The 27245-nt window shown below is 36.3% G+C and overlaps 1 protein-coding gene across 4 annotated transcripts in view; it reads right to left on the minus strand.

The window, feature by feature from the left end:
* The window catches only part of LOC109093779 (neural cell adhesion molecule 2-like), a 184499-nt gene that overhangs the window by 22513 nt on the left and 134741 nt on the right, over positions 1-27245 (minus strand). For all 4 annotated transcript variants that reach the window (XM_042764060.1, XM_042764059.1, XM_042764058.1 and 1 more), the window contains exons 5-11: positions 27071-27205; positions 21165-21282; positions 18933-19093; positions 11221-11366; positions 3700-3850; positions 2110-2297; positions 668-764 (exon numbers count right to left, since the gene is read on the minus strand). In XM_042764060.1, coding sequence (XP_042619994.1) covers positions 668-764; positions 2110-2297; positions 3700-3850; positions 11221-11366; positions 18933-19093; positions 21165-21282; positions 27071-27205 — 996 coding nt within the window. The remainder of the gene's footprint in view (positions 1-667; positions 765-2109; positions 2298-3699; positions 3851-11220; positions 11367-18932; positions 19094-21164; positions 21283-27070; positions 27206-27245) is intronic.

Below are 27245 nucleotides of genomic sequence, written 5' to 3' on the forward strand. Positions count from 1 at the left end.
TTTCACTCGCCAAACACTTCAGAGTTTCACTCTCAGTCAAGCGATCTGTGCTATATTTCAATTCATCTCAATGGATGCGCAGCATACCTATATTTGACGTACTGTAAACTCTAATGTAAAGATGCACAACTTGCCGTCGCATTTGCTGAGAGCATTTTTTCTCACACACATGCAAAGAAAGAGAGAGAGAGTGTGAGAGTACTACATATCATGCAGAATTGATGCACCACATGTAAACAATATTCTTTGTTGTATTTTCCTGTCAAAATAACGTCAAATTCCTAACAAAATAAGTTCATATGGAATTCTTCAGATTTTAAGAACAACCATAAGATACTGCTGGTTTCTCCAGTAGTGGGAGGAACTAATGTGCAAACAGCAATCTCATTGTCTCACGTTCACCTCACCCAGCAACTCATTAATCCTTAGTGAGTTTTATATTGATACCAGTAGTAGAATTCATAGTATTATTATTATATTATCAGCAGTATTGTACCACTGAGTAAATACAGCTGGATTAAACAATATCTATGCCCGTCTTCATTTCAGGCTGCAAAGCAGCAAAATGTGATTATTTTAAATGTGGGTGATTCTTTTCTATACCCACTGTATATACTGACAGACACATAAATCACGTGGATTAGTTGAACCTGTGGTAAACACTCACCTGCCTGTGCTAGGATGAACTCTTGAAAGCGCATCCCAATGTTGTTTCTGGCTGTACAGTTGTAACGGCCAAAATCTCTGTCTGACATCGGGGTAACCTGAGGACCATAGTTGTGTTAGTGTGAACTTACATACATTTTTCTTGTTTCACGTGCTTATTTTTTTACACATCTAATGCCAGTTATTGTTATTATGTTGTTCATTTGACACTAATCTTGCTTAGTAAACACATCTGTTTCCAGAGAATCAAAGTGTTGTCTAGTTTTTACAAAAAAAAAAAGGGAAAATCTGCTTGTACCACTACAAATAATACAAATAAGGCCAGTGTTATTTTCATATCACTGATATACCATTATAGTTTTTGTTAATATTCTGAAATAAGGCTTATTTTTTTATTTTAGTACTTTAAACTAAATGAAAAGGAATACATTACACTAAAGAAAACTGGCTGAAATGTAATAAGTTCAAGTTTTATTTGTATATATATTTTTATTTGTATATATTTTATTAGTTTAATTTCAAGCAATAAAAATGTAATGGTTTTACAGTAGTTTTGTTTTTAGCTTTAGTTATCGATATGACCCTGCTCTGCAGACAGTAATTCATTTCCACATCTCCTAACTACCTGACTACACCTGTATGTTTTAGCAAAAGACTTTCAAAGATTTTGCATTAGAATCTAGTGCCAACCCAACACAGCACCAAAACTGTGTATCGTACAAAAATACAAAACAAGTGCTCAAGACAAAAAGGTAAATATGTTAAAAATTAGCTCCCCATAACATACTGTACAAAATGGTTCTGTAATACATATAGTAAGTTAGTCATATGGTTTTATTTGTTTATATTTTTATACAATATTATTTACTTATGTAATAATTAATTGTATCTAAATGGTATCTTTTCAGTATCATTCATTTAGTTTTTTTAGCCTTTTAAACAAATCTGATGGCAGTATTGATAGCACATTAATTTATTTTTTAATAAAATATCTTTTAAGTAAATTAAATGGAATTTAAAATTATAATTAAAATAAAATATACAATTGTAATTAATATCTATATTTTTCTATATAATATTTATGTTTATTAAGTTAACTGAAAACAATGTGGTTAATATCTCATGAAGGTGTATTCAAGTCAAAATTTAAGCAAAATTGTGAAAAAAAATTATATTAAATACATGGCTATGTTACGATATTATTGAATTTTGTTTAGAAAAATATTTTCAATTATAAATAAACAAATAATTTTACAATTTTAGTCATTTTCATTTAAAATTACCCCTTCTGTAACTACTTGAATGTCACCAATGGTTTGAGGCCTGGATGTCATTAATGTCTAACTCTCCTGAACCTCTTAACTAGTTGAGCAAACACAAAAAATCCAATAGGTAAATCCAATAGGAAAAAAGAAAACTGGAAACAGCATTGGGGGACTGTACCTCAAGGAGCGATCTGCCAGGGGCACTGTGTACACGCATGTTTCCAGCACCTTCACTGGGGATGGTCAACTTTTCCCGTCTCCACAGCATTGTGGCTGGAGGGTTAGACATAACATCACAGCTGATATTGACCGGGTTCCCTTCCCATGAGAAAAATATAGTGTGGTTGCTTTGGAACTTTGGTGCATCTGTAAAAGAATGGTAAAGGAGTGCTCAGTAATGGCACGCCAAGCTCTTATAACAGTCATCCATCAAAAACCCATTCAAGATTAGCTGCCCAAAGTCTAAATGAAATTCAAGCATGTACCATGCAGGTAAGAGCTTCCACATACACTTTATCATGGAGCTCACTTTCACATGGGTAAATTAAGCTTGTAATCAAACGGAATCTGAAGCATGGCCACTTCTCACAGGTTGCCTCTAATTTTTCAAAGCAACCCACATAAACTTAAACCCCCTCTTCTCCCACTATGCAGTGGGTGGTGGAGGATTTCATTTGGCAGGATGTTAGAGAGACGCAATGAGGCCGAGGGTGTGAGATAGTACTGTGGTATTGGGAAATGCTGAATTATATGTGTTTTCTCAGTCTTACACCCACATACAGTACACACACCGGCATATAGTCATATAGTACTGTACATAGACACACAGAAACAGCACACACACAGTCACACCCATTTTTTTCCATTAAAAAGATTGATGCAGCCCACAGTGTCATATCGGTGACGGATTGAGACTGAATGAATGGGTATATTAGCAACCCTGCTAGATGTTCCGTTCCACTGCACCTCATAATGAGATATATATCTACTCTGCTGCTGCCACTGGTTTTAAGGATACAGAACTGTAGTTTAAATTTTAGGAAGTAGAATAAAATTAAATAAAATTTATTGTAAATATTTTTTATTATACAATTAATTTTCAGAATGAATGAATGAATGAATTAATAATGATTTTTTTTATATATACAGTATAGACAATAGTGGAACATTTAATTTTCCAGAAAAAACAAACAAACAAAAAACAAATATACAAACAAACAAACAAAAAAAGACAGGAATTTAAAAATGGAGTCAAAAGTCAATTAATAGATGTCAATAATTATTAATTTTTAAGAAGCATTAAAGCAAATGCACACCTTATGGAGGTGCAAGTTAGGGAAGACTATGTAAGGAAGGGTTAACTTCACACTCACAACAACCAACTCTTCAGCAACAAGTACCTTTTGTCAAGGTACAATTTCTACAAAATGATGAAGAACATAATATTTATAATTATAAAATTATCTAAAAAGAATGTGGTGGACGTTATGGTACTATTTTAAAATCTGTTTTGACAGTATTGAACGTTGTTCAGAAAAACAGTTCTAATTCAAAATAAAATGAATAATTAAACATACAAACAAACAAACAAACCTCTCAGTGAATAAATAGGCTTAATTAGTTCAACTTGATTATTTCAACTCATGATTATTTATGAAATGCAATTCATTAATTTCCTCTTCCTGTTTCTCAAATTCTAATCCCAATCAAGTTTACTTCAAGGTGTGGCCAATTAAATTTAATTTCCAGTAACATTTAGACTACTCACATTCAATATCCAGGAACATGCTCTTCTGATGTCCACCGATCCTGCTGAGAGCCTCACAGTCAAAACGTCCCCAGTCAGATAGCTTGACTACAACGATAGTCAGCATGGATTCACCATAACGGCCTCGCACCTCCACACGACCGTCTGGACTCTGAAAAAAAAGAAAAAAAAAAAGCCATCACATGCTTCACGTATCTGAAAAACAAATAAACCCCATAATCAGAGAGTCAAGGTCGTAGGATCAAGTATGAATTGACTTCTGAGGACAGATCCAAACCAGACCAGTTTTTAGAGGATTCATGGGAAGGAAGGGTGCAGAGAGGCTTTTAACACACATCAAGTGTTTCATCTGTTTTTCTCTCATGGTAAATAAATACAGAACCATTTCTAAATTCCCCCACACTGTTGTCCAACTTGTGAACATAGCTTTGGGAGTACAAATGTTCAACAGTGGTATTTCTTAACAGGTTAAACTCAAACGTAGTTCTTCCACAGGGACTCATATTCATGTTAGGACTGTGAAATATCCTGATCCCATTACTCCTTCAAAATAAAGAACATAAAGGTATAAGACACGATTAAAGGATGTTATGAGAAAATCAATCCAAGATGGTTACTGGCTTTATTTATTTATTTTTTTTGAAAGAAAGAAAGATAGATTCAGCAAGGATATGCTGAAAGTGACAGTGAAGACATTTATAATGTTACTAAAGATTTCTATTAAATAAATGCATTGTATTCACCAATTGTTAAGCAGCACAACTATTGATAACAATAATATTATCTGTTCCTGTGGCTCAGTGGTAGAGGATTGTGTTAACAGTGCAAAAGGTTGTGGGTTCGATTCCCAGGGAACACATGTTAGGTAAAAAAAAAAAAAAGGTGGTTATTATTGATGAGTAGTTAGTTTTTTATAAAAGCATCTGCTAAATGCATAAATTTAAATGTAATAAGAAATGTTTCTTGAGAACCAATTCAGCATATTACAATGATTTCTGAAGGATCATGTGACACTGAAGACGAGTAATGATGCTGAAAATTCAGCTTTGCCATTACAGGAATGAAGAACTGTTTTCTATTTTCAATATATTTATAATTTTTTTTTTTCACAATATTACTGTTTTTACTGTATTTCTAATCAAATAAATGCAGCCTTGGTGAACATAAAATACTTTTTTTCTTAAATAAATAAGTTAATGAGGTAATTAATTCATTCTTACCAGCCCCAAATGTTTGAAAGGTAGTAGTATTTTTATGATTAGAGTATTGCCTTGTTAGCTAAGCATAAGGCTAATGCCAACCTCTTCTAAAATGTACAGAAACGTCCCTTTGTTTGGAGACTGTATGCCTATATAAAACTTTACAAAATGGTCACCAGAAGACTGAACACTACATTTTTTTACTACAGCTTCAAATACAACAGATATGCAAGGCATTTTTAAAACAATGGTAAAAAAAAAAAAAAAGGAAATCAATGAGAGGATATGAAAGCCATATAACAGCATAATCCCAAAATAGATCATCAATGACTACACTGTCTGTCCCTAAAGAACTAGAAACAGTCCAAGACCCTGACAAACATGGATCTCAGGCTGTTTAACCCTTGTGAGAGTCACATTCATGGTCTTGACTTTTTTTTTCTTCAGTAAAATCAAATATATTTTTGTTCAATAATATTTTTTCTTTTTTCTTTTGTATTTTGAGAGAATTTCATGGTACTAATTAATATTTATGATAATTTTTTTCCATTGAAAATAGTACTTTTTTCAATTTTTTTTCAAATTATTTTTCAATTAATGCAGTACTTCTGATTAAAATAGAGACTAGGCCTTTAAAATCCAATTTTTGATTGCAGAATAGCACCTCCTGGTGAGAGCAAAAAAAGAAAAACCTGTAATTTCTCTCTATAGAGAGGCTTGTGATTTCCCTATTTTTTTTTATACATAATTGTTTACTTTTATTAGGTTGTGGATTTAAATGTATATTAAGGCATTCTCAAAAATTACTTTTTGTCAAGGTTTAAATTTTTTGTTGTTTTAAATGTTGCTTTGAAGTGTAGTTTTTTTTTTTTTTTTTTTTTTTTTGCATTATTATTACTACATTCAAACCTGAACACAGAAAGCACTTTGTTACACAAAAATTCTATAAAAATTAACAGGAATGCTTTATCAGAGCTTAATCCTTTTGGGTCTGATCTGATTTTAACCTCTTATTTCAGTCTCATTTTGGCTATATGGTTATAGCCATACCAATTCATTTGAGTATATGTAATTCTGTATGCGTATGTCTGTGAGTGTGTGTGTGTGTGTGTGTGAGTGGATGTATCCGTTTTACACTCTTGATGTTTAAGAGTGTAACCCCTTCCTTGCTGTCCCCTTTTTTACTGCAATGTAGTCAAATTATTGATTTTATTTTGCAGTGTTACAGTCACATCAGTTCATAGGTGTGTATGTGTGTGTACAAGTTTGTCCCCGCGCATGTGTGAGTTGATGTGTTGATTTTGCACTTTAGATGTTTAAGAGTTTCACCCCTTAATGGGTGTGCAATTATTTTCTGCATTGTGGGGGATTTGTAGATTGTTCACATAAAAATGTTCTGTATTTTCGTATATATATATTTTTTTCTTTCTTGTTTCCCATTTATTTCCTATGGTCGGTCATTTTTGACCGAAGACCATGAGTGTGACTATTTTTTTTATGACCACTTAGCTTTTTCGAATCATGCCCTCAATTTTTTTTTTTTGTGTTCACATACCAAGTGCCATAAAAGTCACAATTTTTAAAAATTCTAAATGTAAAATTATCCGGTCAGAAATGACCGAAGACCGCACATTAAAGAGCAGGTCATATGGGTTTTCAAAAAAATTATTTTTTGTAGTTTGTAACGTAGCTATCCTTCAATGTATACAGTCTGCAAAGTTGTTAATCAAAAAAGTGCACAAAAAATAAAGACCTTGTCTCTGAAAGAAAGAGTCGACTCTGAACTGCCTTAAGTCATTATATTTTTGAATCTACTTATTCTCAAATAAGTAAATAAAAATAATGAATGCAATAAAACTACTGTCACGTCACGTAAAGTACGACATACAAAGTTTAAACATTGTAACAAATGTCCTGATCAAGTCAAGCTTGAGATGGAGATATGATAAGGTGCCACAATGCCATTTTTGTAACGTTAAAACATCCTTGTTTACAAGTAACCCTCCGGAGCAAAAAAAAAATAATTATGGTAATGAACATTTAGTTTCTGACATGCATTGTATACGGAAAGACCAATCACAACAGACTTGGCCAGCTGACCAATCAGAGCAGAGTAGGTTTATGGAAGGGAGGAGTTTACAGACCTTAAGAACTGCTTCGAATGAATCATTTTGAAATAACTGAAAAATTATTCTAATATTCTAATATTTAGGATACTTTAAAATACCATATGACCTGCTCTTTAACCATCAAGTCGAGGAGACATCACACAGACCTTTGTTTCGTAAACCACAACACTGCTCATATGTAAATCATCCCTTCAGATTCTCCCATTGCCCTCTGAAGCATTCACTGCATGATAAGCAGTAGAGGGATGTGTGGTGGTGTCAGTTTTGATTAGTGAGAGTGAGCAGTAGTGTGGTTAATGAGAGGCAGTGCATGATGAGAGTTTTGAGGCCTGTCTTCCTGTCTCCACACCCCTCTCATCATCTGAGCTGACCAAAATTGCCCTTAGTCAGTCACTAATCTCCACCCTCACGCTGACACATGCATCACAGCAGCCAGAACGATTTCCCAGACGCTCCCTGCTGAAAGAAACAGGTCACACCAGCTTAAAGGGATAATTCACCCCCCCCCCCCCCCAAATTATAATTCTGTCATCATTTACTCGCCCTCATGTCGTTCCAAAACCTGCATGACTGACTTTCTTCTGTGGAACACAAAAGAAGATATTCTGAACACTGACTTTCCATGCAATTACAGTGAAGGGCTTTCCAGCTTCAAGAAAGCGTTAAAAATGAAGTATTCACCAACACTAGATCAATGAGTCATGGGGCTTGAACTCAAGGACTGGATCAGTTTGATTTGTGAACAATGAGATCAATTTTTTTTAAAAAGACATGATTCAAATGATTTTTTTTCTAATGAACAGACACTACTTTTTTAATAAAGTCACCATTTCATTATGAAAACACCATGGAGGAATGGCTCGATGTCAAGATTTTCAGTGAATAAATTAAATCTTGGTCTTGTCGTCACAGTAATCCATCCAACTGCTTCAGAAGACTTGGAATATAGTGTACCAGTCATTTGGACATTTTTTTTTAAGATAGTTTAATGGTGCTTTTTACTCACTTTTATTATACTGAAAATGTTCCAGGATGTTCTTCAGAAATCTACCTTCTGTGTTCCATGGAAGAAAGTTATTTTTAAGTGAATTATTTATTTTTTTAAGACAGGAAAGCTGGGTTTTGGAACATACTGAAACAGACAATGCTGGTTCAATGCAACAATAGCTGTTTTTTTTTTCCCTTTTTGGGCTGGTCAATAAAACAAATAATGAAACAAATAAATGTATACAAAAACATACATTACCGTTCAAAAGTCTGGAGTCAGTAAGTTTTTGTTTTGGTGAATAAACTAATTATTTTAATCAGCAAGGAAGCATTAAATTGACCCAAAATGACCGTACATGCTGCAAATAAATGCTTTTCTTTTGTACTTCCTATTTATAAATAAATCCTAAAAAAGTATCACAGTTTCCACAAAAATATTAGGGCAGCACAATTGTTTTCAGCATAATAAGAACCATTTCTTCAGCAGCAAATCAGCATATCAGAATGATACTGCAGTAATGGAATAAATTACATAAAAAAATACTTATATACTTACACTTATATATATATATATTCCAAATGTCAAATCTCTCTCCGCACAACAATTCATTCCTAGCAGTGAATGGTGTCCATTTTGAACTCTTACTTTAACTGTTCAGAGTAAAATGAAGGGGAGAGAAGAGGCTCCCAGATAAATTGTGTGCAACTTTTGAATTCAGGGCACAGGTTTGTTCCCGGCCCCTGTGTTATTGTAGCAGACTAACTCCCCTACCTTACCTGCACATCCCCACAACTCTGAAAGAGCAGCTTGAATCAAACTCATTTTGTTCATATTGAGTGGTGGCAAACGTCGCTGCTCTCCTTCATCTTTGTATGAATCCTCTTTCATTTCCCATGCAGGCTATTCTAATCACTATCTGAGCAGCTCTCGCAAGATTAACTGTGATGGGGAGTCTTTTCACAGTTCCTCCCTGGAGTCAAGCTCCGTTTGCCTCTATTGTTGACGCCAACAACCCACCTTTCACTGAATTCTAATGATCTTTGATAGTTTCTGTTCCCATCATCTTTCCCGCCTGGCCACTGCAATCGCATTTGCCATTCTGCTGGTCGCATTCGCATTCAGAACAGACTCAGAGCATTCCGGAAGGAAATGCAGAGCATTACTGGAGCACAGAAAGCCTTCTTCACCCTTCAACCGGTACACAGACTGAGCGTGCCTCAGGGCTGTCTCTGTGTGCTACTCTATTATATCCTCTAATGTCCATGACTATTATTGTGGGTGTGAGCAAAGGCCGAACATCACACATATCTGGCAGTTAATGTGCTGGTGAAATGCTACACTGGAAATGGTGGTTTAAAATAACCTACAAACACAATACATTGACAAACAACAAAGTTGTAAATCTAACAAAGATTACTGGAGTACATTTTACAAGAAAAATACCATTTAAGTCTTTCCACATCAGTATATATAAGCTGTTCTTTTGAATTTTCTATTTTAATAATTCTGAAAAAGATGCATCACAGTTTTCATCACTGATAACATTAAGAAATATTAGAATGTTTTCTGAACGATCTGGAGTAACGGCAGCTGAAAATTCAGCTTTGCCATCACATTAAAATACAGTATGTATAAAAAATAGTAACCTTTTGCTGCTTTGCAGCCTGACATGAAGACGGACACTATTTTTTTTTTATCCAGCTGTATTTACTCAGTGCAACTTATAACATCCAAGTGAAAGATATAACACCAACATGTCAAAAAACAAAACAAAAAAACAGAATCACTAAGTTGGAAAAATATCACCCCCTTGATCTACACTTTTGCTTTAATTACAGCCTTTAGTCTGTTAGGATACGTCTCTGTCTCTACTAACTTTGTACATCTAGACTTTGCAATATTTGCTGACTCTCCTTTGCAGAACTGCTCAAGTTAAGTTAAATTTGATGGTGACCATTTGTGGACTGCAGTCTTCAAGTCATTCCACAGATTTTCATGGGGTTTAAGTCTGGGCTCTGACTAGGCCATGCAAGGACATTCACCTTTTTCTCGGTCAATCACTGTGTGCTCAGTTTTGCTGTGTGCTTTGGGTCATTGTCATGTTGGAAGGTAAACCCTCTTCCTATTGACAACTTTCTGGCAGAGGGCAGCAGATTTTCCTCAAGAATTTGATGGTATTTTGCTCCATCCATTTTTCCTTCTATCCTGACAAGTGCTCCAGTCCCTGCTACAGAGAAACACCCCCATAACAGGATATTACCCCCTCCATGATTTACTGTAGGAATGGTGTTATTTAGATAGAGAGCTGTAATCTGATTTCCACCAGACATATCATTAGGTGTAAGTGGATTTCTGATCCAGGGAGAGTCTGTGTTGTGCCAAACACCTCCCACTTGTTAATATCAGACTTCACTGTGCTTCTAGGCATTGATAAAGCCTTTGCATTTTTTTTGTATCTATCTCCTATCTTGTGCCTCTCCACAACTTTATCCTGGGGATCTTTGGACTGTGCCTTGACACCCATACGTAGGTGATTGTTTGCTTCAGTTGCATCACCAAGGACTGAAATCATACAAATGACCACAGCTGATCACAGCTGAAAGTCAAATGGCATTGTGTGCCATTGAGAAGGTGATTAGCTGCACCTTATCCTTTTTCCAACTCAGTGATTCTGTTTTTTTAATAAAAAAAAAAAAAAAAAAATTCTGACATGTCAGTGTTATAGCTTTCACTTATATGTTATAAGTTGTACTGAGTAAATACATTTGGATAAAACAAAAACTGGTGTCTTCATTTCAGGCTGCAAAGCAACCAAATGTGCAAATTTTAAAGGGGGGTGATTCTTTTCTATACCCACTGCATATTAAGGGGACAGCAAATGTACACTTTTATACACTGTTATACAAGCTGTACACTCACTACCTTAAATTGTAGCAAAGTGTCATTTCTTCAGTGTTGTCACATGAAAAGGTATAATAAAATATTTACAAAAATGTGAGGGGTGTACTCACTTCTGTGAGATACTGTAGTTATTTAAAATATTATTAATATGTCACAACATTATAAAATAAATGCAGTCTTGGTTAGCATAAAAGATTTCTTTTAAAAGCATTAAAATATCTTACCGTGCCAACATTTTTGAACAGATTAAAAAAAAAAAAAAAAAAAAAAAAAAACATTATTTACTCTAAGAATAATATTGTACCTTATCTCCATCTGAAAAGCTGCGCCCATCACTTGCTCTCCTCCAAGTGATTTCAGGCAAAGGTTCACCCTCAGCCTTGCAGGAGATCATAGCAGCACTGCCCTCCACAGCCGTCACGTTCCTTAGCTTAGTAATGTGGGGCTGGACTGCAAGAGATAATAAAGGATTATGACAAAGACAAAAGAGAAACATACAGAACTGAAAAAAACAACCAAGCTTAGATGACAATAGTCATATGATATCCATCACTGAAAGCCTTGACACATACACAGTAGAAATCCAGTAGTTGCAAAATATGTAAACATCTTTTTATTTTCAGAATAAAGACATAGAATGTTCCTCAATGAGTTTCACATCATCTATAGGAAACATATACATAAAAAAATATATTTTTTTTCTTCTGGACACTCTGACATAATCTACTACTCAATAAAGATTTCTCTTTCAGAGTACATATTGCACATGGGTAACGATTCAGTAAATATCAGACTGAACTTTGCGTCAACAACATCATTCTGGTCTGACAATCAAAAATTCTTCATGGGCACCCAGCTGGAAGAGAAAACAACAGAATATTGCAGAAAGGTCAGCCTTTTGCTGTCTGTAGTTCAGGGCCCGTATTTATCAAGACTCTCAAGAACGCTGCTAAGAATTGACTTAAGTGTAAAAAATTCTTAGCTCAAAGCTACGCTTAAAAGTTAATTATCAAGCATCTCAGTCGTAATTTAAGCGAAGTGTAGGACTAAATCTTAAGTGTCAGTCTTAGAGTTGATTCACAACACTGCAGTGTCACAAACAGGATTTTGGATGACGAAATACGCATGGACCAATCAGTGAATAGATTTCCTTATTTAAGAATATTCTTAGATAAATTCACATTGAATGGTTAAATTCGTAATAGGAGCTTACATTCAACACACATTTGAATGTAAAGATTTTTCAAGAGAATACATTATGGTAAGAAAATGAATAGTCATCACAACCTTCAATTTAGGGTTGTGCTGATAGTAGGATAGACAAGGGTCGACGATAGTATCGTGTATCGATGATAGTCAGAGATATCTCCTGTTGCCGATTTCTTTGACGACAGCAAGACGATTATTATTATTATTATTATCCATCAAAAATATAGGCGCCTATCTATGGTGAGTAGCCGTGTTCAGCTACGGTGGCCGTGTCTGAGCCATAACGTGCCACAGACGTGTGCAGTGTAAATAAGGGGTAAGAGATTTATTCATGATACAGTGTAGGCAGCTTCACTGATGATAACGGGAGTGTTTTTAAAGAGCATATAATATTTGCGCTACACTGAAGTTGAATAACTGAGGAAATGTAACTGTTTTATTAACTGCAAATATTTGCGCACGTCTCTGTCTCCTCAGCGCCATCACAAGCCCCTACTGGCCACTCCTAACCACTTGAGAGACCTCTCGAGCTGTCTTAACTGGAAGAGTGATTCTTAGCTTTAAGAAATTTGATAACTTGCTTTTATACTTAAGTTTGAATGTAGAAGTAAAATTAATGAATTCTCAGGACTTAAGACTAAAATGGCACTTTGAGAAGCTTGATAAATACGGGCCACATTGACAAACGCAACACATCTATTGCTATCTGAATCTAACAGGCTCCCACTGGTAAATAAACATTAGTAAACTGCAGGGGTTGTTTGGCATAGGAAAATTTAAGATTCTCATCATAAATCTGTGATAAGGCTTGTCTTGTGTAGCAACGCTCATTAGTAGGGTAACTGATGTACAACAGCGGCAGCCTTCAAGCAATGAGGTGACACCATTGTAGTGCTTAACCTGATAAATATACATTAAAAAAATGCTTTCCTGCAGGGTGCACAATAATAGCGGATAAATAAAGACAACAGCTGAACAGTGAGAAAATATCTTATAAGCATAATCACTTTCTCTTGCTATGCTGACATTAGGGATTGAATCAACTAACAATTAATCTAAGAAATGAGCATAATCCTAATGATAAAGACTGATTTACATTTAGATGTTCTTTAGGAGCTATATGATTCATTCATCCATGCAAACAGATGCCTAAAATCCACTTTTTAACAACAACTTTAACATATTTGTCAACAGACAGCAAATGCATCCCATGATTTATACAGTGTCAAAGAGTTTCATTACACACTTTAAACAATAATAATTATTTAAGAAGTTTACTAAAATACCACTGGGAAAAACCCACAAATATATCAGTAAATGGCAAAACAGTGCTGAGATAAAGCGTGATGAGACAATCCAGCTCTAGAACCTTGGGATGCCATTCATTAAAGCCAAAAACAAGTTATATGAGCAGGCAGGAAAGACAGAAGGTACGTGCCTAGCTGAGTGGAAACCCTATCAGCCTTGTCTCTGTTAGCTGTCAGGGGTCATAAAGGAAAGTTACAACTCGGATTCCCACCACGCTTTGCAAAACAAAACTCCCATCCAATAACGGATGCTCATTTAAATGAGCTGCTTTGAAGAATACCTTTTGCTTGCACATGGAAAGGATTCTGATGACTACAGAATAAATCTACATACATTTACATGAGCAGACAAGGTGCTATCTGAATAATCGGGGAAAATGTTGGTAGCTTCATGAAAATAGAAATCGAAATTCCTTTCCATAAAGAATGTGTCACCCATTCTCGTGCAATTTAGGCCATCTGTTTATGGAAGAAAAGCATGTCTCATTGCCGGACTGGAGAGAAGGAAGCTCAGGGATGTACCGATCAATCACCTTTCAATACATAAGGGTTCTTGTTGTTACACTATCCATACGGAAGATCGAAAGGTTTTATTTACTGCAGTTTAAAATTCAACCATAACCGAAACCAGGGTTCAGAAACCTAATGGTTACATACTCATATATGGGTAATCATTGCATGTAAGCGATAAGATCAAGAAACATTAATATAAGATGTTTATATAAATTTTATTAAAACATGAGCCACATCCAAAAGGTAAAGGAGGAGGTGTTGATACAATTTATAGTAATATTTTCAGTATTTCAGTGCTCTTGAGTCTTCCTTTCACGCTCCCCGACAGTATTTCTCAGAGTGCTGGTTTTAAGTATAAAACACATGTAAAAATACATGTGTCAGAAAGAAAAGAAAACAAACACAACCCCAGGCATTTATTCAATATAGTGGTTAAATTAACGAGAAATAAAGCATCAACAGGTGCAGACATTTCCCAACAGCACAGCAGTAATGAACTTCTTAAGATTATTACTATTAGAGATAAAATTCTAACCATGCAGCCGTTAGCGTGGGTGTTTTTATATGAATGCATCTTGAAAAGTTTAGACATAATTTTCATTTAATCTTTCCTATAATGCCTGATAAAGTCGCATTTATGAGCAGAACGCTGCTTTGATTACAGCTGTTACTGGGGAACCGCTATTTCTGCTGCTCCTAAAGCACCTCCTGCTGGCAGGGAATGAATGTGCATTTTCAATAAGCCCATCTGCTGTTTTATATATATATATTTTCCCAGGGGGAAGTGCCACCACAAATAGAGTGTAAGTCTGTGGGAAACACTGCAATATCATTAAGCATATGTCCCCAAATCCCTCAAACTGGCTGTTAAGCCTCTCATTAAAAAACACAACTTGATCCTAGAGAATTAGTTAATTACGGACTGATCTCAAATCTCCATTTTCTGTCAAAAATACTAGACAAGGCAGTTTTCTCTCAGCTATGTTCTTTTTTTAGGGAGAAACGGCATCTGTGAGGATTTCCAGTCAGGATTTAGATGGTGTCTGCTCTCAACAGAGTTACAAATGATCTGCTCTTATCATCCAATCATGGTTGTGTTTCTCTATTAGTGCTACTGGAGCACTGCATTTGACACTATTGACCACAACATTCTTTTGAGTAGACTACAAAATTATATTGCCATTAGTGGAATTAAATTGGCATGCTTCAAATCTTACTTATTTGACTATCATCAATTCATAGCAGTGAATGAAGAGGTATCATATCAATCACAAGTACAGTATGGAGTACCACAAGGCTCAGTACTACGACCGCTGCTTTTCACGCTTTTACCCTTGGGAGATATCATCAGCAAACATGGTGTTAGCTTTCATTGTTATGCTGACGATACTCAGCTCTCTATTACTTTGCGGCCCAACAATACATACCAATTTGCCAAACTAATGAAATGTCACACTACTGTGCTGAAGAACAGACAGAGAGGCGAGATAGCAAACACACAGACTTTTATAATCCACATACAGGTTGGCTATAATCCAAACAGGGCAGGTTGGTGACACACAAAGTTTGATGTTCAAGACCAGACGAAGAATGAACAGAAATGGAGCAACTTAAATACACAGACCAAATGAGGATAATTAACACAGGTGAACAGAATGACACAATCAGACACAAAAGGGAAACTAACTCAAGGGAAGCATGAGGAAAGAAAACAAACTAAAAGTCCATGATCATGACAGTACTCCCCCCTCTGCCCAGGTGCAACCTTGCACCATAACAAAAACAACAATAGAGGGACAGAGGGGACTAAGGAGGAGGAAAAAGGAGTGGAGTTGGGATGGTAACAGGGGACAGCAAAGGTCAGGCAGGAAGGCAGGCAGGCGACCAGGGCGGTGATGGAATCAGGAGGAACCATGGCGTATCAGATGGGGGAGGAGCCAGGGAGCATTCCAGAGCAGGAGGAGCTAAGTGTTGGACTAGATGGCCCTAGGTGGAGCCGATGGAGGGAGGAGCCATGGTGGAGGAAGGGCTGACAACACCAGGGGGCCGACTGACGGAGGCGGAGCAGGTGGAAGAGGTGCCCAGGGCAGAGACGTAGAGCCGACGAGCCAGGTCAACGCAGACGATCCGGAGGGCCAAGACGGAGCAGATGGCTCAGGCGACCAAGGCATAGGCAGGGATCCGGAAGGCCATGTTGGAGCCAGGGTGACAGAGTACCAAGTGGAGCTGGAGGGAGAGAGGAGCCCAACAGAGCCAGAGGGATGAAGGAACGAGGCAAACCCAGAAGGGTGTACTCCGGAGGCGAGGGCAGGTCGACGGGATAAGGGAGCCTGGTGGAGCTGGGGGACTGACAGACCACAGCGGAGAGGAGGGAACTAGGAGCCATGGTGGAGCCACTGGGTCAGTGGGCTGAGGCCAAGGGATCCTCCAGCCACAAAGCTGATGGAGACTGGCAGGATAGAAATAGGAGAGGGAGGCTGGGTGGGAGTTCATGACAATCTTGGGGTTCTGGGATGGTGTATGCTGCCCACACACATCAAATGGTGACACCCATGACAGAGAGTGAAAATATAAAAAATATATATATATATATAAAAACTCAACTCTGCCTGGTTCTGTCAACTCTGCACTGGCTCCCTATTAATCATTGTATACATTTTAAAATCTTGCTAATTGCTTATAAAGCCCTGAATGGTTTAGCTCCTTGAGCAAGCTCATATTGCATTATAGTCCTTTATGTCCACTGCAATCTCAAAAATCTGGCCATTTGAAAATATTTAGAATATCAAAATCAACTGCGGGTGGTAGATCCTTTTCCTATATAGCTCCAAACTCTGGAACAATCTACCTAGTTTTGTTCGGGAGGCAGACACACACTGTCAGTTTAAATCTAGATTAAAGACCCATCTCTTTAACCTGGCATTCATATAACACACTATCAAATTTATTTAATTCAAACCCGTTAAAGGATTGTTTGGCTAAATTAATTAGGTCAACCAGAACCAGGAACACTTCCCATAACACCTGATGTACTGTTTCATTCTTATTATGAGGTTACCACAGCTACCCAGATCCAGTCCATTTCCAGGCCAGATGGTCAGCGTAGCCACCCAGATCTAGTCCATATCTAGACCAGATGGTGGATCAGCACCTTGAGACGACCTCTACAGCCCTCAATGTCAGCTGAGAACATGTCAACTAGATGATCCCCAGAGACAGATCCCCTGCAAAGACCAAAAGGACAAGACCACAGGAACCAGACAAGTCCTCTGCACAATCTGACCTGTGTTGAGCCTAGAATTAAACCATGCCATGCTGGTTTCGTCTGGCCAGAGGTGAACTGTCCCCCGACTGAGCCTGGTTTCTCCCAAGGGTTTTTCTCCATTTCTGTCACCAATAAAGTTTTGGTTCCTTGCCACTGTCGCCTTTGGCTTCCTTAGTTATGGATGATTAATTTCTGGCAATATTGTCAGCACAGACACCATTGGAAGAGAGATGAACTGGATGATGACATCACTGAATTATCAATGAACTGACTTTAACTGAAAAATTGACTGTTTGTTATTGTCCTCTTGCATTATTGACAAACTATTTTCCTGTTTGACACTGTAAGCTGCTTTGACACAATCTGTATTGTATAAAGTGCTATATAAATAAAGGTGACTTGACTTAAATTTATATATATCTTTATATATTAAATACATTGGTTTATTAAATGTAAATTATGTTAATAATATACATTTACTCTAAATTCTGTTAATAATATACATTTGATCTATTTTACACTAACATTTAAGTTTAGAGGTCAGTAAGATTTATAGTAAGATGGGTAAGTCAGTAAGATAACTTTTTAGAAAAAATGCATTAAATTGATCAAACACTTTCTATTTATCAAAGAATCTTGGGAAAAAAAAGATCATGTTTTAACGAAAATATTAAGTAGCACAACAATTTTCAACCATGAAGAAATTTAATAAGTGAAGTGAAGTGACATGACGTGTAGCCAAGTATGGTGTCCCATATTCGGAATTTGTGCTCTGCATTTAACCCATCCAAGTGCACACACACAGCAGTGAGTAGTGAACACACACATACACACACACACACATACACACACACACACACACACACACACACACACACACACACACACACACACACACACACACACACACACCGTGAACACACCCCCGAAGCAGTAGGCAGGCATTTTTGCTGTTGTGGGTTTGGTGCCTTACTCAACGGTCTCACCTCAAGTCGTGGTATTAAGGGTAGAAGAGAGCGCTGGTTATTCACTCCCCCCACCTAACAATTCCTGCCGGTACCAAGACTCGAATCCGCAACCATTGGGTTACAAGTCCGACTCTCTAACCATGACTGCCCCGGAAACAAATAAACTTTAAATAAATAAGAAATAAACTTTAAACTTTAAAGTAAATAACCTTAATGTGCGCATTACACCACATTCGTTCTGCATGCAAATTTTATTACATAGCTCTAACTGTATATGTTTATTTTATCACCAAAAAAATGAAGAAAACCCTGGCAATTTCAAAATGTAAACACACTTTTCCTGAGGTTTTTATAATGAGCTGATTTTTCATTTTTTGCTTTTGCTGCATGTAAACATACACAACTACAATTATCACCACATGACACAAAACTCAAAGGGAGCAAAACACAACAACACCAGTGCAAAATATGCAGCAACATAGTCAACAATAAGGCTTTAATCAGAATGATTTATTCATGCCATCACAACCACTTATTCTGGATGATGTCACATCATCCTGACAATGTCTGGCCTTTTCCTTTCATTATATACAGTACTAGTTTGCGGCTTGAGATTTTCAATGTTATAAAATTGTTAGGGCAGTTCAAAATTTGAACCATAATTCGACAAGACAGCAAGCATGCTTAAGTTGACAGGTAACATCCTATGTAAAGTAAGAAGAGTTACGTAACCCAATAAAAAAGGTGTCCTCACCAAAAACCTTGAGAAATAGTTCGTGCTCAACTTCTCCTGCCTTGTTAGAGGCTTTGCAGGTGTAGGAGCCCCCGTCGTCCTGCTGAATGTTTCGAACTGTGAGCGTCGTACCTCGAGCTCTCATTACATACCGCTCCGATTCCTGGAGCTGCACTCCCTTCCTGACAAACCACACATATACAACACATATCAGTTGAACAAAGCCTAAATTCTCAACACTGTGGCATTATTCATATTGCAAGAATTAAATTTCCCTGACCAGCCAAACAAAAAATATTATACATAATGCAGATGTAGGAAGCGAAGAAATGCCAGGTGATGGGTTATTCATCATAGATAGAGATAAAACATTTCAGAATATTCTGTTACATTCAATGCATTCAGTGTGGGGACAGAATAATGAAATATTTTTGGAAAAGATTACAGCGCAGCTTCAGACTGTCATAAAGTTAGGAGAGGAATGAACGGAAATGAAATCTATTTAAAGCAGAGAGACCTGTGTGGCTACAGGAAATGGGGAGAAAGGAATCAAATCACGCTCTCTCTGGCTATTCAGACAGAGTCAACAGAGACACAAACAGACAGATGCTCCATTCCAGTAGCTGCTTACAACAAAACTGCTGAAATCGAGCAGATGTTTCTCAGCCAGAGGACATTACAACAAATTAACTGTAGTGACACTAATTGTACACAAGTCTCAGTGGTGCAACCAAGTGCAGTGCTCAAGGGCACAATGATAATTGAGCAGGTCTGTGATCTTAGTAACATTCCAGTCTCCAGGTTGTCCCTTATTGAAATTAACCCTATTATGTAGGTGCTAGCAGCTAATTGGGACGGAGCAGATTATTCAGTCAATCATCTATCAATCATTCTATTGTTCTATCTGTCATTCATTCATCCATCCATATGTCTATTGTTCCATCCATCCATCTTTTACAAATGTAAAATTTAATTACACAATGTAAAAGGCTAATTGACTAATTAACTGACCTCTTTTAACATTAAAAAGGGTAAAAATGAGCACGTGACTGGTTAATTTTACCATTAAACCACCTTATTTACTAGTTTATTTAAATATTCATGTAGTATAACAAAATGTCCATATGTGTAGTAATTAAAAATCTATGTAAAATAAAATAACACTTTTAAAGAAAGAATATATATGTCAGGTAAATGATAAATAATAATTATAAAGAGTTAAATGATTTACCTTAAGCTTTGTTTATAGTAAATCCTTCAGTCAGTAGGCCATTTTAACATTTGACATTTTACAAAATTTTTGATAAGTGAATGCCTGCAACATTCATCAATGTTCATAAAGTTTGGTTAGGCAGTATTAAGTAGATGGCAATGTCGAAGCATATTTGAAATCAACACAATTTAGATCTTTAACTCTATACTTGCATACATACATTTATAGAACGTATTTCATTTTTAACCAGAATACACTTTACTTCCTCCACAGTCCTTTTTTTTTTTTTTTTTTAGCAGCAGACATACAAAATTAAATGAAAACTATTAGGTTACAGCAGACGTAATGTTATTGGTGGTGCTTTTGTCATGTTCCAGTGTATCAGTGAGTGGTTTGGTTAGGCTCCTTCATTAAAGGTCAACGTGTGAGAATGCTCGGCAGGGATCGTGTTCATTCTCATCCGAGGCGGAGGTAATTACAATGATTGAGAGCCTGTAATCAACGCTTTGGGCTGCTGTCACTCAAATCCCACACATTAAGGATGGAATAAATGTGTCCATTCCTTTTCATCACAGCTCTTTCTTGGCTGCACTACCCTTTTTCCTGTTTCCTAATTACTGCTCCTCAATTTTTGCGTGACACCTCAACTCATCAAAACTCTTGATTTCCGAGGGGAAAAAAACAGTTATTGTAATTTTTCATGAAAAGCAGAAGGTGTGGTTGAACAATTATATATATATTTTTAAAATAATTTTAAAATAATTTTATTTTATTTTTATTATTACTTAATAATAAAATGCATTATATAAAATTAAATAATAAATATAGAACATAAATAATATTCAAATATGATTTTCTGAATAATGAAAAGCATTATAAGTGCAAATGAAAGCATTATATACACAAAAAGTGGCTTTAGACATCTGTATATTTCTATAAAATTGATCCACTTGATCCACTTGCCAATTGATCCACTTGACAATTGATTAAAACATGATCCACACTCTGAGTCTGCAGCAATGGTGATAAGTTTGTCATACCTGTGCCAAGTAACATCAGGTTCAGGTGAGCCATAGGCCCGGCAGGTGAAGGTCACAGATTCTCCATAGTCCGCAGTAGCATTAAAAGACTGCTGTGGCACAGAGACGACTGGCGGAACTGTTCGAGAAAGAAAAATACTGTATAAGGTCTCTGTCACTTTTGAATTATACAAATACAAAAAACTTCAAATCATTTCAAAATTTTCAGTGTGAAATCTCTTGGAAGTTTTCATGCTATTTCTCAAATGTTCTAGTCTCAACAAATACTTATTCAAATGACACATTCATTCACAAGCCATCAACATGTTCTCACTTCCTGGGAATGGTGGTTGACAGCATGCGGCAACCACTGAGCTAAATTAACACTCAGATGCTGTTTTCATGAGATCCAAGATTCAAATTTCACTGTACAAAGTCTGCTCACGCTGAAAATGTTTTAGAGTGCATGACAACACAAATGCTGTATTATCCTGTAATGTCGTGAGTTTTTATTTATATTCCAACACATACAGACATAGCAGTTGATAGGACTAACTCCTTATTCACTCACCTTTATCTCCTGTGCATACAGAACATCAACAACGTGATCACACTCAAAATGCCCCCTCACAAGCCAGAAAAAGAATGAATAAATACATCAGCCACCCTCTGTGTCCAAATCAATATGTCCTGAGCAGTCCACTTAATAATTTAGTGAAAGGTCAATGGAGAAAGACTTCGGGGTCAAACAGAGGTCAACCCGAATGACCTCAAACAAACAGTCTCACAAATTTTTTTTCACAGTTTATATTCATAAAAAAAAATCGACTTATCTTTGTAAGGTGACTGTTTACAGCTGAAAGTATATGCGTGAGTCTATTAAAGCTCTATATGTGAACTCCAAGGTCAGGCAGATAGCTATTTTCATTGGCTCAGCCTATTATGGGAATGTGCGATGATTTGAGTGTGAATTTTTATATTTCCATCTCTGCAGAGAACTGCAGTAATTTCAGACTGAACCTAACCCAATTTCAACTCATTCAGAAATTACTCTGCCATGCCCTTCAGAATGAGGTAATTCACCTCAGAGGGAACGGCTTTCAAATAGTTTCAATAATAGGCAGTGATGTTCTTCTGCAAACTTCCTACACTGATTTTTAAATACAGCATTTTTGCTCCCTTTTGCAATTTTTTTTTGGTTTAGGGAATGGATGGAGCCATCCTGTCTGGAAAGAAGGCATCATTTTGAGTTGTGACTGGTTAAAGACATAACACAATTTAATGGAGTGTGCGCCGGGGTAAAAAGATTAGATTAAATGGATGTTTTATTCATGGTCACTTTCAGCCTGACTTGGCAGTATATTAACACATCCCTCTCATCCTTTATTAGAAATCATAAATGCACACACTGTTTGCTTTTCCCCCTGCACATTATGGGTCATTCATTAGCTAGACCCAAACAGCTGACAGCCAAGTTCAAATTAATGCTACAATTGTTTTGCCATTTGCCATTTGTCTTCAGTGCTTCAACGGCATGCATTACTCCTGCAAGGGCACTTTGAAGCAGAAATAAGTGCGCTTTTGTTGATGAAATGACAGTCGTGGAGGTCCTAATGGGCATCATCATCATTACTGCTGGGGTTCAGTCTCAAACCAGAGCAGCTCAGCAAGCTTTGTCCGCTCTCCAGGGTTAAATAATTCTAACCTTGGAGGAAGTCCTACAATTGAGCAGGTGGTAATGATGAGTGAGTGGGCAGCTCAAAGATCACACACAGGGTACTGCAGACCTCTTGGTTTTTATAGTTCCTCTGAATTTGATCTTACAAATGTACTTTTTTCATACTTAAAGTGATAGTTCATCATCATGCTGTTCCAAACCTGCAATACTTTCTGTCTTCTGCAAAACAAAAAAGGAAATTTTGACCCATATGATTTGACAACTATATTCTTATATAAGTCTTCAAGTCAAATTATAGCTTTGTATGAGAAACAAATTAAAGTCAAAATTTAACATTGCTAATTCGCTCATTAATTTATGTATTTGCCAAAGACAGCAAGAGTTGAGGTCATGACTGATTCATTCATGAATCAAGAATGAGTCATGGATGAATCATTCATTTGAATGAGATCTTTTCAATGAATGCATTAAAAAAACAATTCACACTGATCCGGTTCTTGAGTTCGACTCATTGACTGATTAATTAATCTTCTTATCACAGAGTGATTTCCAAACGGTGACTCTCACATTCATAAATCGTTTAGATTATTGTAATTCACTTTATTACAGTGTTTCTCAGTCTTCCATTTCCGTCTGCAGCTAGTGCAAATGCAGCTGCTAGACTACTCTCTGGGTCCCGCAAGTATGAGCCGGCAATTCCTATTTTATCTGCACTGCACTGGTTACCCATCAAATATAGAACCGATTTTAAATTGTTTTATTTGTTTATAAAGCCCTTAATAATTTGGCCCCTCAGTACCTTCCAAACCTGCTGTTCATACACTCCTCATGGAGGAAACACACACACACACACACACACACACTGCACAGCACTGGGCTGTCATGCACCAGAATGGTTCCAACAAGATTATCATTGACTTTCTTGCCAATCAATGCCTATTTTCCAAAGCCAGTAATCTAATTTAACCTATGCCCAGATACGCATGCCCAACTGAAACAGCTCTGCTAATGTGAGACACAATTGGGCATTAACCCTCTGGAGTCGATTAACGCGTATACGCGTTTTGGGGTATTTTCTCCTGATAACCCCGAAAAGAACTTAAATTACACTTTCAGTTTTGATCGTACAGATAAGTGCAATACATCAATCGAATCTGTAAAGGGTCTACTTTTTTTTGTATACAGACATAATAACAAACAAAACTTTGTGCACTTATAAAAATAAAGATAACAAACAAGGAGTGCTGTCTGCAGCCTTTGTCTGCGCTGATCTTCAGATACAAATGCGTCATTAAAATGAACTGTAACTCAGTGAATACTCAACGAAGAGACATGAGAGAGATATCTATAGAAAGCCTGACATGTCTACTTTTAAACTAAACTGGTGCTGCTGAAAATAAATATTCTGTGATAAAGTAATCCATATGAAAACAACGCGATGTCCGTTTTTCACGTCTCACTTCATTATCTTCTAATGCGACCACGCCCCCGCGCCGAGCGCGCTTTTGAGATTCAAATGTTTCACTGAAGCGCGCGGCTTTTGAATACGCCCACACAAAAGAAGACAACGCAGCGAGACTGTTCTTCAAGTTTTTTATTATTTTACTGTTTGCTTCGCGATGGGAGGAATAAGACATAATTCACCCCAAAAAGATGTGATGTGGTTGAGGATTTGAGATTTGGATTTCCTCAGAAAAAAGAATGAAGCACTTTATTCAGCAGAGATCATAAACATGAGTAAGTCTCTTTTTATTGATTTATATACTTGTACTAGTTTTCACATAACGTGTAAACATTTTACTAGTTAGACTTTTTCCAAAGACTTTTTCCAAACTATAATTCCTGACTAATGTATAATCAAGTGAAATATTATGAAGTTTCAATAACAATGTACACTACTATACCATTCAAAAGCTTGATGTAAATAATATAAATGTACCAATAAATGTAACTGTAACAAATGTAACAATCATTGCTGTTCTTTCAATTTATCCCCCCTAAAAAACCTAAAAAAAAATATTCTCAGCTCTTTTCAACATTAATAATAATAATAATAATAATAATAATGATAATAATAACAATAAATGTTTTTTTGTAGAAAATAAGATTGTTAAAAGGATTTCTGAAGGATTGTGTGACTGGAGTAATGATGCAAAAAATTCAGTTTGAAAGTCAGCTTTGATTTTTCCTAATAAACTGTTTAACTGCACTCACAAGTGAATATTAAATTATTTTGTGGGATAATTAAATATATTCTAAATAAACTACAAACATAAAATTATATAGATTTATTTTGTCCTCACATTCTTTCTTGTAACTCATCCCTCTCAGTGACACAGCTGACTGAATGGCTCATTATGCAGCTCATTATGCAGGCCTTTGTCTTCTCAGGTGTGAATTCATGATAGTTGACGCCTACTCGCATATGACTTTTACCAACAAAAAGTGTCTTAGAAAATTTAAATCAATATATTGTTTTCTGTAAGTGAGTAAACAAGATGATTTTCACATCATTTAGAAAAAAAAATTCTAGGCTACAAGCTCCAGTTCTCAAAATATCTGGGAACCAATTTTCTGTATGTGTTTTATTGCCTTATTCAAGTGATTTAACATTTTTAGTTTTTCACTAACCACGCATAACATTTTTTTTTCTCAAAAACACAATCATGTACATACATGCTGCTCACATATTATTATAGCCTAGTTTGTGCTGATTACAGTGAGATTAGACTTCAGCCATTTAGATATTTATAAGAAACTGAAAAAAGCACAAATGTCAGGGCATGACAAAACTTCTCCAGGCCCCAAAAATACCCTTAGACTCCAGAGGGTTAAGACATCAAATCAGGCCAGCAAACCATCTAACATAGACTGAACTGACCTTTTGCATCAACAACTACACACTTTTAAAGGCTAATAAATCAGCTACAAATAAAAATGACAATAAAGCAGTTATTTTAAAGTACGAAGACCTACAAGTCATAAACTGGTGTAAAAACCATTGAGATCTTATTAATATCTTAATTGTTAATCTGAGGCAGTTACAATACATTGCTTCAAAGTGAAAGTAAGGAGGACATTTATAATGCTAAAAATGTGTGATCTAATCTTTTTTAAATAAATGCAATTTTCTGTTTGGGTTCCTGCTTTTCACAAAAATATTAAGCAGACCAACATTGATAACAATATGAAATGTTTCTTGAGCAGCAAATCATCATATCAGAACAATTTCTGAAGGATCATGTGACACTGAAGACTAAAATAATGCCTGCTGAAAATTCAGCTTTGCCATCACAGAAATAAATAAGATTTTAAATTTTAAATACATTTAAAAAGAAACCAGTTGTTTTAAATTGCAGTTTTTACTAGACTTTTTTTTCTTTTATGCCATTCAAAAGAATTTTACATTTTTGAAGAGATACAGTATCTGTGATGACATTGATATTTCTATGCAACATCTAAGAACTCATATGAGCTATGCAACAAATTACAGTGCTGCTCATTCATGCAAACCAATTAAAAGAAAACTTCTGCATAAGAAATCATCTCCATTCCTTGAACAGTCACTTTCATTTAATTTCTATACATATCTATATTCATATGAACACATATCACGCAGGGGCCAGGGATAAGATAAGCTCTCTGCAGCCTAACTCACGCATTAAAGCCACAACATTACAGATATTACAGAGACACTGTTTAGTATGTATGGCCTGGGTATTTCAAAGTCATCTTAATATGTCCAGACTTTTCAACTGACAAAAAGATCAAAACATCTCTTAGAGGACAAAGACATATTAATTTTGTATCCTCTATCTAACACTTATCTGACCAGGGGCTTCTGAACAGCATCGCAGAGTGACATTTATTTTATGTCGGCCTCTGATATGTGTTTCTGTCATGTCGGCTGGATTATCGGTAAGCCTCATTGAGCACCATGATTGGATCAGCAAGGAAAGTATCGGAAGTAAACTAAACAGACACCCGTTCATGTTTGCTATCATTGAATTAGACAAGGACACCCAGAAGGGGTGATGTCCCTGTGTCGTTTCCTTCCCATCAGATCGCACAGGACTAATGTCATTGAGATAACAGAATATACATGGCTTTCTTCTAAAAGATAGGGCTGGAATTCCAAAAAATGGAAATTACGAATTTGATAATTAAATTAAAGTATTAATTAAACTGACAGATCCTATGAAAGACTACTGTATCCATCTCAGTGGACATCACAGCTTCCCAAACTCACCGTTAACCACCAGGATGATGTCCCGGAAGTCGATCTCTCCCCTGGCCTCGACTCTGGCCTCGCAGCGATACACTCCTTCATCTGCTTTAGTCACTCTCTGGACTTGCAAATTGTTGTTTTGTAGAAGTTGAAACTCTGGAAAACAAAATATTTGATGGCGTGTTAATGGCAGGCT

This window comes from Cyprinus carpio, chromosome A9, assembly GCF_018340385.1.
Source record: "Cyprinus carpio isolate SPL01 chromosome A9, ASM1834038v1, whole genome shotgun sequence".
Taxonomy (NCBI): Eukaryota; Metazoa; Chordata; class Actinopteri; order Cypriniformes; family Cyprinidae; genus Cyprinus; species Cyprinus carpio.